Source organism: Perognathus longimembris, chromosome 23 (assembly GCF_023159225.1).
Source record: "Perognathus longimembris pacificus isolate PPM17 chromosome 23, ASM2315922v1, whole genome shotgun sequence".
Lineage (NCBI taxonomy): Eukaryota > Metazoa > Chordata > Mammalia > Rodentia > Heteromyidae > Perognathus > Perognathus longimembris.
This window is the reverse complement of record NC_063183.1, coordinates 6,758,386-6,771,168: the sequence shown is the minus strand read 5'-3', so window position 1 is coordinate 6,771,168 and position 12,783 is coordinate 6,758,386. Positions and strand designations below refer to the sequence as shown.

At 42.7% G+C, this 12,783-nt stretch overlaps 1 protein-coding gene and 1 non-coding gene across 4 annotated transcripts in view; both read right to left on the bottom strand.

Moving 5' to 3' along the window:
* LOC125340873 (Snf2 related CREBBP activator protein) overlaps nucleotides 1–12,783 on the bottom strand; it is a 54,631-nt gene that overhangs the window by 29,639 nt on the left and 12,209 nt on the right. For all 3 annotated transcript variants that reach the window (XM_048332753.1, XM_048332755.1, XM_048332754.1), the window contains exons 7-14: nucleotides 6,388–6,610; nucleotides 5,995–6,272; nucleotides 3,010–3,103; nucleotides 2,794–2,883; nucleotides 1,418–1,618; nucleotides 1,011–1,339; nucleotides 730–907; nucleotides 78–214 (exon numbers count right to left, since the gene is read on the bottom strand). In XM_048332753.1, coding sequence (XP_048188710.1) covers nucleotides 78–214; nucleotides 730–907; nucleotides 1,011–1,339; nucleotides 1,418–1,618; nucleotides 2,794–2,883; nucleotides 3,010–3,103; nucleotides 5,995–6,272; nucleotides 6,388–6,610 — 1,530 coding nt within the window. The remainder of the gene's footprint in view (nucleotides 1–77; nucleotides 215–729; nucleotides 908–1,010; nucleotides 1,340–1,417; nucleotides 1,619–2,793; nucleotides 2,884–3,009; nucleotides 3,104–5,994; nucleotides 6,273–6,387; nucleotides 6,611–12,783) is intronic.
* LOC125341261 lies at nucleotides 3,187–3,316 on the bottom strand. Its single transcript, XR_007208941.1, has one exon. It is a non-coding gene; the product is annotated as a small nucleolar RNA SNORA30/SNORA37 family (small nucleolar RNA).

The window sequence follows — 12,783 nt, the reverse complement described above, 5'->3', positions numbered from 1 at the left end:
ATCAGAAAGAAGCCTATCTGAGGCCTAAAAATGAATTAGGCATCAATGTGGAAAGGTGAATATAAAAAGGATCAAACCTGCCGCTTGAGCTTCCTCTCTTTTTGGGCTCCATAGTAAGTGAGGATTTTAAAGCTGGGACACCAACGTTTCAACTCCATCTCCCAGTTCAACATCACACTGGTGGGAACAATGATTAAATGGGGACCCCAGTTACCTGTTTAACAAAAGAAGGAGACACAATAAGGCTACCTAAACCTTGCAATCCTGGTTCCTGAGGTATGACCTTGATGAACATCTCCTTCTACTGGCCTCTCTGAAGAATACTAACATTTAACACAGTTCTTCCTGTAGAATAAAAGCCAGAGTCAATGAAGCTACAAAAGCAATCAGCAAGGGAGCAAATATTTCATCTTTATTTTGGAATAGTCCTGGGCCTGGCATTCAGGACCTGGATACTGTCTGAGCTCTTGTACTCAAGAATAGCAATCTATCTTTGGAGCCCAGCTCCACTTCTACCTTTTTGGTGTTTAATTCAAGAGTCTCAAAGGCTTTTCTGACAGCTTGGCTTTGAACCACAATTTTCAGATCTTAGTCTCCTGAGCAGCTAGGATTACAGGCAGGAGCCACTGACACTCAGCTATTTCATCTTCTTGCAGGTGAATCACAACTAAACAAGTTTGCCAGGGAATTGTTCAAGAAGAGGCGCCAAGAAGGGCCCCTGCTACTCACCTTTCTCACAGGCCAAGTGTGCAAGCAAGGAGATGGTCTGGATTGTCTTCCCCAGCCCCATCTCATCAGCAAGAATGCCATTGAGCTTCTTCTCATACATAGTAACCAACCAGTCAAGTCCAATGTGTTGGTATTCCCGGAGCTGGCCCCGTAGTAGTAGAGGGATGGGAGTTTTCACCTGACAAGAAAAAAAGAGGTATTACCACATTGAACTGAGGCATCTGTCACTAGAAACAGTAAAGTCAAGATATGAAAAAGCTGAAGCTGAAGCCTAGGGATACCTGGGTAGTGGCCAAGGTGTAACCTTTGGGTTGGAGACTTTCAGCTGCTGCAGCAATATCAGTAATTTCTTTCTTAGGGCCTAGAGTAGTGGTAGGCCCTGGAGTGGGAGGCCCACTACCTCCATCTGCCTCACTCTGTTCTTCATCCCGGGCAAGCAAATACTCCACTCCAAAATCATCATCTTCCTCCTCTTCTTCATCTACTTGGCTCTGTGATTGGGCATCCTCAGACTCATCAGATTCAGATTCTTCTGATTCAGAACTTCTGCTTGTTTCTTCCTCCTCTGAATGCTCATCTTCCTCATCCTCACTCTGCTCCTCATCAGAGTCTAAATCACAAGATCAAGGTTCAGAACCTGCTCCTTAAACACCTGTCCTCCCCGCTTCTCTCAGAACTACACATTCACCTGACTGACTGCTACTATCCTCTTGATCCTCTTGAGCTGCCTCCTCAGCTTCTGTTGCCTCCTCTGGTTCACATTCAGAGCTGTTAGCATCAACCTCTTCATCTTCATCATCCTCATCGCTACTCCCAGAGCCAGGAGCAGAGGCATCAGAGGCATAGGCTCCTGCATACTGTTGTAGTAGCTCTTCCATAGATAGCTCACCTGGTGGGAAAATAAAAGGTGAGCTTTTGATTGCTTTATGGAAGTTTAAGTGGTACCAGTTCATATTACTAGATATTTGTTAGACACACAAGCCAAAATTTAATGAAAAACTGTAGAGATTACTTTCAGCACACCAAATCCAAGCCAGACAACCTAGGCTACAACCATGGGAGGTGGGGCCTTCTTGGAAGAACATTATCTGATCAGCCTCTTTTATTTTATTTTTGCCAGTCCTGGAGCTTGAACTCAAGGACTGGGCACTGTCCCTAAACTTCTTTTTGCTCAAGGCTAGAGCTCAATCACTGGAACCCACAGTGCCCCTCTGGCCTTTTCTATTTATGTGGTACTGAGGAATGAAACCCAGGGCTTCATTCATGCAAGACAAGCACTCTGCCACTAAACCACATTCCTAGCCCTGGTGAGCCTCTTTTAAGATTTAGGACAAAGTGGACTTGGAATGTGGCCTAGTGGTAGAGTGCTTACCTAGCACACATGAAACCTTGGGTTTGATTCCTCAGCACCACATATACAGAAAAAGCCAGAAGTGGCTCTGTGGCTCAAGTGGTAGAGTGATAGCCTTGAGCAAAAAGCCAAGGACAGTGTTCAGGTCCAGAGTTCAAGCCCCAGGACTGGCAAAAAAAAAAAAAAAAAAAAAAAAAGACTTAGGTCAAATACTGCCAGGGTCTTGTTAAAGCGGATCTTCCCCGCACACATATCATCTCTTTATTTAAAACTTCCATCATAAGCACTCATTATTTTGTTCTTAAGAGTTCCTAAGGAACTTCTTCCTTATAAGTGTATCTTTGCCATTAGGGCCAAAGTTCCACTAGGAGGACATAGAGCACCCAGTAAAGCTGGAGGAAAAGAGACAGTATTTATTACCTCTTTATCTCCAACATTCTTTGTTTTTTTTCCAGCCAGTCATAGGGCTTGAACTCAGGGCCTTGGCTCTGTCCCTAAGCCTCTCTATGCTCAGGGCTAGCACTCTACTACTTGAGCCACAGTGCCTTCTGGCTTATTCTGTTTATATGGTAGTGAGGAATCAAACCAGGGCATTCATGCATGCTAGGCAAGCACTCTACCACTAAGCGACATTCGCAACCTCATTTATCCCCAACATTCTCCACAATTGAAATAGTAAGTAAATGCTCAGCAAAATATCTGGTGAGTATCACCTTCTCGAGCCAACTCGCTCAGTTCCATGGCATGATCCACCTCCCCTTCCAACTGCTCCTCAGCTGCTATGGTATCCTCTTCATCTTCCGCTAGCAAAGACAATGAAGGAAGATAAATGGAGAGTGAGATATAGAACACAATCTAAGACAAATAAGTGACAAAGCTCTAAACATTAGGACCAAAGAATCTGAGAGGATCAAGAGAATAGGCCTGACCTTCATCCTCATTGGCAGTAAATTCTTCATCATCTTCCTCTGGATGCCAAGGCTGTTTGTTGCACTGAGTGACTGAGGAAGGTGTGGGCTTTACCTGTCAACAAGGGATAAAAAGTGGATAGCCCTGAACTTAAGAGTAGCAGGAGGAAGACACAATGCTAAAGACATCAGAAAATGCTCTGTCCCGTTGAGTGACAGCTGCCATTGGTACAATTACCAGGGCAAGGATGTAATCAAGGATTTTCTTTCAGCACCAGCTACCAAATCCTAACCCCATTTCCTAGGGGTGGACCTGTGAAAGTGCTAAGTAGTTAAAGCCCCCAAAACCTGGACATATGGGGCTGGGAATATCGCCTAATTGTAGATTACTTGCGTTGTATACATGAATCACTGGGTTCAGTTCCTCAGTACCACATACATAGAAATCCTATGTATCTAATAGAAGATAAACTAAAGAGAAAAATGAAAGTAAAATATTGCCAGGTGCTGGGGCCTTACACCTATAATCCTTGTTATTCAGGAGGCTGAGATTTCAAGATCATAGTTTGAAGACAGGCTGAACAAAGATTACAAGACTCTATCTCCAGTTAGCTAGCAAAATGTTGAACTGCAGGTGTGGTTCAAGTGATAGAGCTTCACACATGAACCAAAAAGCCAAGTAAGAGCTAGGTGCCAGTGGATCACACCTGTAATCCTACCTCTGCTCTTCTCTCTCTCTCTTACCACAGTATCAGAAACTCTGCCAAATTACATGCTGGGAGTTGCCACAAACACATTTCTCCCAGCTATTCCCAAACAATAGAACAACTTTCCTTAAGTATAAGAACTAGAACTAAAATGGGTGTTGGTGGCTCACGCCTATAATCCTAACTACTCAGGAGATCAAGATCTGAGAATCGTGGCTCAAAGCCAGCCTCGGCAGCAAAGTCCATTAGACTCTTACGTCCAATTAACCACTAGGACTAAAAGTGGAACTGTGGCTCAAAGTAGTAGAGTGCTAGCCTTGAGTGAAAAAGCTTAGGGAATTCAATCCCCATAACCAAAAAAGAAAAAAAAGAACTATAACAAAAACAAGTACCAATAAACAGCAAGAAACCTCTTCTATTTTTACTTTATTTCTTTCTAAAATATTACTGTGCCTGGTACACCAGTGGTTCAAGCCTATAATCCTAGAGACTTATGAGTATGAGATCTGAGGATCTCAGGTCAAAGTCAGCCAAGGCAGGAAGTCAGTGAGACTCTTATCTCCAATTAACCACCAATTAATCTCCAATTAAGCTGCAAGAAGTGTGGCACAAGTAGTAGAGTGCCAGCCTTGAGGAAAAAGCCAAGCAAGAGCACAAGGTGCTATGTTCCAATCCAGGAACCGACATAAAAATGAATGAATGACTGGGTGCCAATGGCTCACACTTAGCTACTCAAGAGACTGAGACCTGAAGATGCAGTTCAAAGCCAGCTGAGGCAGGAAAGTCTGTGAGACTCATCTCTAATTAAGTACCAAAGAGCCAGAGGCGGAGCCTGTGGCTGAAGTGACACTATAGTTCAAGTGGTAGAGTGTTAGCCATGTGCAAAAAAGGTCAGGGACAACTACCAGGCCCTGAGTTCAAGCCCCAGGACAAGCAAAGAAAAAAAGGACTGGCTTTCAACTAAGATCTTCAGATCTCAACCTCCTGAATAGGAGTATAGGTGTGAGCCACCAGTGCTGGTACATAAGACTTTTTCTCTATTAGAGCTTATATGGTGTAGGAAATATTACTTTGAGGCATTCTTTTGAAATTAGAACTATTAAAACAATATATTAACTTTTAATAAAATGGCTGAGATACCTTACCCAGTAAACAGGAATATAGCTAGAGACATTAAATGCAACATTCCAAACATGGAATAGCTTTATAATTTGGAGCTGTCTTCACCTCTTATTATATATTTTTATTTTAAGCTTTTAGAGTCTTAGATCTTTTTACTTCACTACTAAACAGGAAATGGGCTGATTGTTCCTCACCTTAATATCTTTTAGCTCCTGGTGAGTTACCACAAATGTTAACAGTGAGTGGAGAACCAAAAATCCACTTAAATTCTGAGCAGTAGTTGGGGTTGCTAAGTGTTTCATTCTTAGACAGCAAAACAAGGATCTCAAATTCATATTATCTAAATTACAGATTGCTGCATATCATAGGTTGATAGAGACAAACCCTTGTATTAACAGTGTTTAGAATATTAAAATGAATATTATGAAAATTAGAAATGTCATATAGTCAAGAAAAATTGCTTTCTTGAAATGTAAAATAAAACCAGTGTTCATTGCCATTAAAAAAAAGAAAAAGAAAATAAAATATATCTCCTTGTTTTTGAAATATACTCCTTTCCAAGTTCCAGAGATGCTTTTATTTATACTTGTAATTTTTATCAGAGATAGGTACAAAATGTTATTTAAAAAAAATCTCTTTCTTTTTGAGTGCTGGTACTGGAGCTTGAACTCAGCCTCATGCTCTCACTTTGGTGCTCTACCACTTGAGTCACACCTCTATCTTCTTTTTCTTGCCAGTCCTGGGGCTTGAACTCAGGGCCTGAGCACTGTCCCTGGCTTCCTTTTTGCTCACTTCTGGCTTTCTTCTGTTCATGTGGTGCTGAGCAATCAAACCCAGGGCTTCATGCATGGTAGGCAAGCTCTCTACCACTAAGCCACATTCCCAGCCCCACACCTCTACTTTATAAATAATCTCTTTGAAGGTATCTGCCAAGGCAATAGCAAGATGATAAGTAGTTATTAATATTAATCCATTAAAGTAGCTAAATATCTAATGCTTTAAATGCATTGAAGTAGCTTAATAACTATTGAGCTATTCTTACATTTCTAGAATAAAGTGATTAGTAGGAAAAAAACAAAAAACCTGCAGTAAAAAACAGCCTGGGACTCAGACTAGTTAGTACTTCTCCCTCTACTCCCACTCTGAACCTTCCTCCCTCCATATCTTCTACCTATACCTCCAACACCTGAGAGGGCTCCTCTTCAACACTTTCTTCAGGTCCATCTTGGGTATCACTATCATGAGATGAGGGGGTTTGAGAGGGGCTGGAAGAGCCTTCCAGCAGCTGAGGTGGGAGGGAACGAAGCAGCTCTTCCAATGGCAGTTCTCCCTCACGTCGAAGCAGCTCAATCTCACGTCTCTGTGTCTCAGCATCATTGCCTTCCTGCTGTTCTTCAACCTCAATAGTCTCCTCATCATCCTCTTCCTCCTCCTCTTGGGGTTGGAAGTCCCCATCTATAGCAGGAGAACAAGGTCACAAAGTCCACGGGCCCTGCAAGCCACAGGGTGGGTTTTTCAGCTCAGGAAAGGGTACATGGGGAAGAGTAACAGGACCAGAGATAACACACACCTTCATCATCCAGCCGAGAAGAAGGGGGTGGAGGACTAGAGGCAGCTGAGGAAGAACCAAGGCAAGGGGAGGAACCAGCTTTGCTGGAAGCTAGTGGCTGGTTGAGGCTCTGAGACAGGAGATCAGAGTACTTTTCAGTTTGCCCCACAATGAAGTCCAGGTGCAGGTCCAAAGCTTTTTTGCGCTTTTCTTCAAGCCGGGACTGCTGCTTAAATTGCACTACCTGCAATAACCATGAAATAAACCAGTCACCAACAAACTCACTTCTTTATCATATACTTTTACCTAACACTGAAGAGGGCTCTCACCAGTCTACAGACTAACCATCCAGGAGAGCTAAAAATAAATAAATAAATGAACAAATCTTAAGATTGTTTTTAAGGAGCTTATCATTTTAGAATACTTCTGAGGAATAGCTGGGGATGATCTGCAAATGCATCTGTAGCTCACTAGTAAAACACTTGCCCTGAATGCATAAGGCTGGGTTTAGTCCCTACTTAAAACACACAAAAAAATTAAGCTTAGCTAGGTTCTTTCAAGTTTGTTTCTATAGCTTCTTAGGTTAAGTAATTGTCAGTATTTTTACAATAAATTCATAGAAAATCTAAGCTACTAGTTTCAAGTGTATATAACACTAAAAATTTGACATAGATAAATCCTAACATGCATATAAGGCTGACAAAATACAATGTGAATGCTAGTTTATGCAATTATTTTCTATAGTGTCATTTTTACTTCAAATACTTTTACAAAGTCAAAATAAAGACCTCAGCAAAACATAGGGTTCCTCATATTTAAAAAAAGTTGGGTGCTGGGCTGGGGATATAGCCTAGTGGCAAGAGTGCCTGCCTCGGATACACGAGGCCCTAGGTTCGATTCCCCAGCACCACATATACAGAAAACGGCCAGAAGCGGCGCTGTGGCTCAAGTGGCAGAGTGCTAGCCTTGAGCGGGAAGAAGCCAGGGACAGTGCTCAGGCCCTGAGTCCAAGGCCCAGGACTGGCCAAAAAAAAAAAAAAAAAGTTGGGTGCTAGTGGCTCATGCCTGTAAATCCTAGCTACTCAGGAGGCTGAGATCTAAGGATCGTGTTTCAAAGCCAAGCCCAGGCAGGAAAGTCCATGAGAGTTTTATTTTCAATAAACCATCAGAAAACCAGAAGTGGAACTGAAGCTCAAAGTGGTAGAGCACTAGCCTTGAGCAGAAAAAGAAAAGCTCAGTGACAGAGCCCAAGGCCTGGGTTCAAGCTCCACAACCAAACAGAGAGAGACAGAGAGAGAGACAGAAGGACAAAGACACAGAGAGAGAGACAGAGAGAGAGGGGTGCACTACTCCTAAAAGTAATCTACAGATTCAAGGAAATACTAATCAAAATTTCAAGGTCATTCTTCACAGAAATAGAAAAAAAATCCAAAAATTTATATAGAAGCATTAAAAGCCACAAATAGCAAAGCAATTCTGGATAAACAGAACAATGCTAGAAGCATCACAATTATCAAACTTCGCTATGTGGCAATAGTAACAGGTTAGTATTCACGTAAAAATAGACCCAAATACCAATGAGACAGAATAGAAGACCCAGAAATAAAATCACAGCTGTAAGATCTAATTTTCAACAAAAGAGCCAAAAAAGATACACTGAAGGAAACAGCCACTACAACAAATGGTGCTAACTAGTTATCATTTGCAAGAAAATGAAAATTGACCCATTTGCTCACTCTGTACAAAACTAACCCCCTACAAAACCAGAGATCCTAAAGTAAGACCTGAAACTTCAAATCTAATGCAAGAAAACAACAAAAACCATGGAAGTTATAGATCCAGATAACAGAACTTTAATTGCCCAGAAAATGAAAACAAGAATTGACAAATGAAGCAGGGTGCTGGTGGCTCACACCAGTAACCCTAGCTACTTCGGAGGCTGAAACCTGAGGATCACAGTTCAACGTTAGTCCCAGCAAGAAAACCAGTGAGACTTTTTTTTTTTTTTGGCCAGTCCTGGGGCTTGGACTCAGGGCCTGAGCACTGTCCCTGGCTTCTTTTTGCTCAAGGCTAGCACTCTGCCGCTTGAGCCACAGCGCCCCTTCTGGCCATTTTCCGTATATGTGGTGCTGGGGAATCGAACCCAGGGCCTCATGTATACGAGGCAAGCGCTCTTGCCACTAGGCCATATCCCCAGCCCCAGTGAGACTATTTTTGTCTTTCATAGGGCTTGAACTTGGGGCCTGGATGCTGTCCCTGAGCTCTTTTGCTTAAGGTTAGCACTCTATCACTGTAAGCTACAATGCCACTTCCAATTTTCTGGTGATTAATTGAAGATAAGAGCCTCACAAACTTTCCTGCTCAGGCTGGCTTTGAGCTGTGATCCTCAGATCTCAGCCTCCTGTATAGCTAGGATTACAGACATGAAGCACTAATGCCTGGATTTTTTTTTCTTTTCTTTTTGCTCAAGGCTAGCACTCTACTACTTGAGCCACAGCACCACTTCCAGCCTTTTCTGTATATGTGGTGCTGGGGAATTGAACCCCGGCTTCATGTATACAAGGTGAGCACTTTACCACCAGGCCATATTCTCAGCCCTCCCCCCACCCCTTTTTTTCCTTCAGTTGTAGGGCTTTAACTCAGGGCATGGGCGCTGTTCCTAGGCTTTTTTTGGTCAAGGCTGGCACTCTATCACTTTGAGCCACAGCTCCATTTCTGGTTTTTAGATGTTTAACTGGAGATCCCGGGATGGCTTTGAACTGCAATCTTCAGTTCTCATTCTCCTGAGTAGCTAGGATTACTGGGATGAGTCACCAGCACCTGGACTCTTATCCCCAGTTTACCACCAAAAAGCCAGAAGTATTGCTGTAGCTCAAGTAGTAGACTGCTAAGCCTTGAACCAACGGCATAGGCATAGTGCTCAAGCCCTCTATTTAAACCCCAGAATGGGAACAATAACAACAACAACAAAAAGAGGCTGGAGGATCAAGATTCAATGCCTCAAGGGGAGAAAAGTATGAAAACTCCATTTTCAATCAACAAAGCGAGGACTAGAGGCATGGCTCCAGCCTTGAGTAAAATAACCAAGTGAGAGCATAAAGCTTTGAATTTAAGCCCAATAGTTACACCAAAAATAAATAGAAAAACAGACTGTATCAAAATAAAAAAGTCAGGCGCCAATGGCTCGTGCCTGTAATCCTAGCTACTCAGGGGGCTGAGATCTGAGGATCATGGTGCAGAGCCAGCCTGGGCAAGAAAGTTCAATTAACCACCAGAAAACCGAAGTGGTGATGTGGCTCAAAGTGGTAGAGCACTAGCCTTGAGCTAAAGAGCTTAGGGACAGCACCCAGACCCAGAGTTCACAACCCATGACCGACCCAAAAAATAAAAAACAAAAATCAAAGTTTCTGCAAAGCAAAAGAAACTATTAACAGAGCTAAGAGACAATCCATGGACGACAAAAAAATCTTCAGAGTTATTTAATAAAGGATTAGTATCCAGAATATACATAGAGCTAAAAACAACACCCAAACCCTAAAAATAACAACACCTGAAGAGCAAAGCAACAAAATAATCCAATTAGTAAATGGGCAAATAAGTGGAACAGATAACTATCAAAATGGTTGGGTACCAGTGGCTCACAACTGTAATTCTAGCTACTCGGGAGGTTGAGACCTGGAGAACTGAAGTTCAAGCCCACCCAAGCAGAAATATTAGAGGCAACATTTTCTAGTAATTAGGAAAACTCTGGACTGAAGCCATGGTTCAAGTAGAGAATATCAGCAGTAGCCAAATAAGCCAACTGAAAATGAAAAGCACAGAACCCGAATGAAGCCCTAATACCAGCACAGAACAAAAATGAATGATATACACACATGCATATAGATGACTAATAGATAAATGAAGAAATGTTCAACATTCTTAGCATAAAAAATATAGAACCAGGCACTGGTGGCTCAAGCCTGTAATCCCAGCTACTCAGATATGAGCTATGAGGATCATGGTTCAAAGACAGCCCAGGAAGGAAAGTCTATGACTCTTATCTCCAATTAACCCCAAGAAAACTGGAAGTGGAGCTGTGGCTTAAAGTGATAGAGTGCTAGTCTTGAGCAAGAGTTCAGGGATAGTGCCCAGGCTCTGAGTTCAAGCCCCACAATTGACAAGGACAGAGTGAAAGAGCAAGAGACACTCAAAACCTAATGTCAGTGGCTCATGCCAGATTCAAGGATCGTGGTTTGAAGCCACCCAGGACAGGTTAAGTCTGTGAGACTTTATCTCCAAATAACCAGCAAAAAGCCAGAAGTAGAGGTATGGCTCAAATGGCAGAGAGACGGCCTTGAACAGAAAAGCACAGTAAAATTCCATCTCACCCATCAGAATGGCAATCATCAAGAACACAAACAAAAGCACTCGCAGCTCAGTCCTATAATCCTACCTATTAAGGAGGCTGTGATCTAAAGATTGTGGTTCAAGGTAGCCTGAACAGGAATGTCTAAGGGACTCATACCTCTGGTTAGTCACTAAAACGTGTATCATGGTATGGATCAAGTGGTAGATTCCTTACTTTGAGCAAAAACTTAGAACCAGAACCCAGGTCCTGATTTCAAGCCTCAGGAGCAGCAAAAAAGAAAAGAAATGCTATTGAGGATTCAGGGGGAAAAAGGAAGCATCACATTTTATTGATGGAAATGTAAACTAGGGCAACCACTGTGGAAATCAACATGGAGATCCCTCAAATGATAAAATTAAATCTCTTCTATGATACTACCATACAACCATGGGCAAATATTCAAAGGAGTATAAATCAATATTACGTTTATTGCAGCACTGTTCACAATAAATGATTCTATCAGCTAAGGTACCCAATAACAGATGAGTGGATAAAGTAGATAAGGTAAATATATACCACGGAATAGTATATGGCCATAAAAAAAAAAAAAGGAAATCTGCAAGAAAATGCAATTGGAAAACACGGAGATAGAACATGTGGACAGCCAAATATCATTTGTGGAAGCTCAACCTGAAACATATCCATGGACATGTAATATGTATAAACCTACATACATAACTTGTATACACACACATACAGGACATGATTCTTTTTTTTTTTTTTTGGCCAGTCCTGGGGCTTGGACTCTGGGCCTGAGCACTGTCCCTGGCTTCTTTTTGCTCAAGGCCAGCACTCTGCCACTTGAGCCACAGCGCCACTTCTGGCCATTTTCTGTATATGTGGTGCTGGGGAATCGAACCCAGGGCCTCATGTATATGAGGCAGGCACTCTTGCCACTAGGCCATATCCGCAGCCCACAGGACATGATTCTAACTACAAAGGAGGATGTAGGAAGATGAAAGGGTGGGGAACTATGGAAGATAAACAATAACAGTCCAAATATCTACCTATTAATAAGCCAGCATAAAGAAACAATTTGCTTAGGCTAGAGGCTAGTGGGTCACTCCTGTAATCCTAGCTACTGAGGAGGCTGAGATCTGCGGATCGAGGTTGGAAATCAACAGGGCAGGAAAGCCCATGAGCCTCTTATCTCCAGTAAAGTACCCAAAGAAAGCTGGAAGTGAGCTGTGGTTTAAATGGCAGAATGCTAACCTTAAGCAAAGTATGCTCTGGGACAGCATCTGGGCCCTGAGTTAGAAGCCCCAGGACTGGCACCAAAAAAAACTAGATTGGTTAGTTTAAAAAAAAAGAAAAAAAGCAGAGCTGGTAATGTGACTTAGTGGTAGAGTGCTTACTTGCCTTGCATGCATGAAGTCCTGGGTTCAATTCCTCAGTGTTAGGTCCTCTCCCTGAGGGCTACATGCAGATGCCCCCACCTCATTAAGTCTCCACCCAGTTACCTGGGTAACCTGCAGACCTGGAGGCAGTTACCTCCCCTTTCCCTGAGGTCACCTCCTAATCCACCTGGCCACACCCCTTGCCCCTGACCTAAATAAAGCAGGGCTGAGTGGGGGTCACTCTCTCTCTCTCCCTTCTCTCCGGCCATGGATCACCTTGGCCACAGGCCAGCAGTTCGGTAATAAACGTTCTCTCCTGCCTGAATACCGCGTGGCGTTCTCCTTTACCGGCTACCTACTTTAAAAACCTAACACTCAGCACCACATAAAGAGAAAAAGCTGGAAGTGGCGCTGTGGCTCAAGTGGTAGAGTTCTAGCCTTGAGCAAAAGAAGCCAGGGACAGTTTCAAACCCTATGACTTCCCCATCCCCCACCCAAAAAAAAAAGCAGGAGAGGTGCTGGACTTTAGACTTTCAAATGCAAGGGCAAGAAAGGCACGCCAAGTATTATGTTCTTCCTAAGCACTCAATACTGGTAAAGTCCCAAGCACTAATAGTTCTATAAGTTGCATATTCATGCCTCAAGAAAAATATTTAATAATTTCTACTAACATACCAACCTACAACCCAA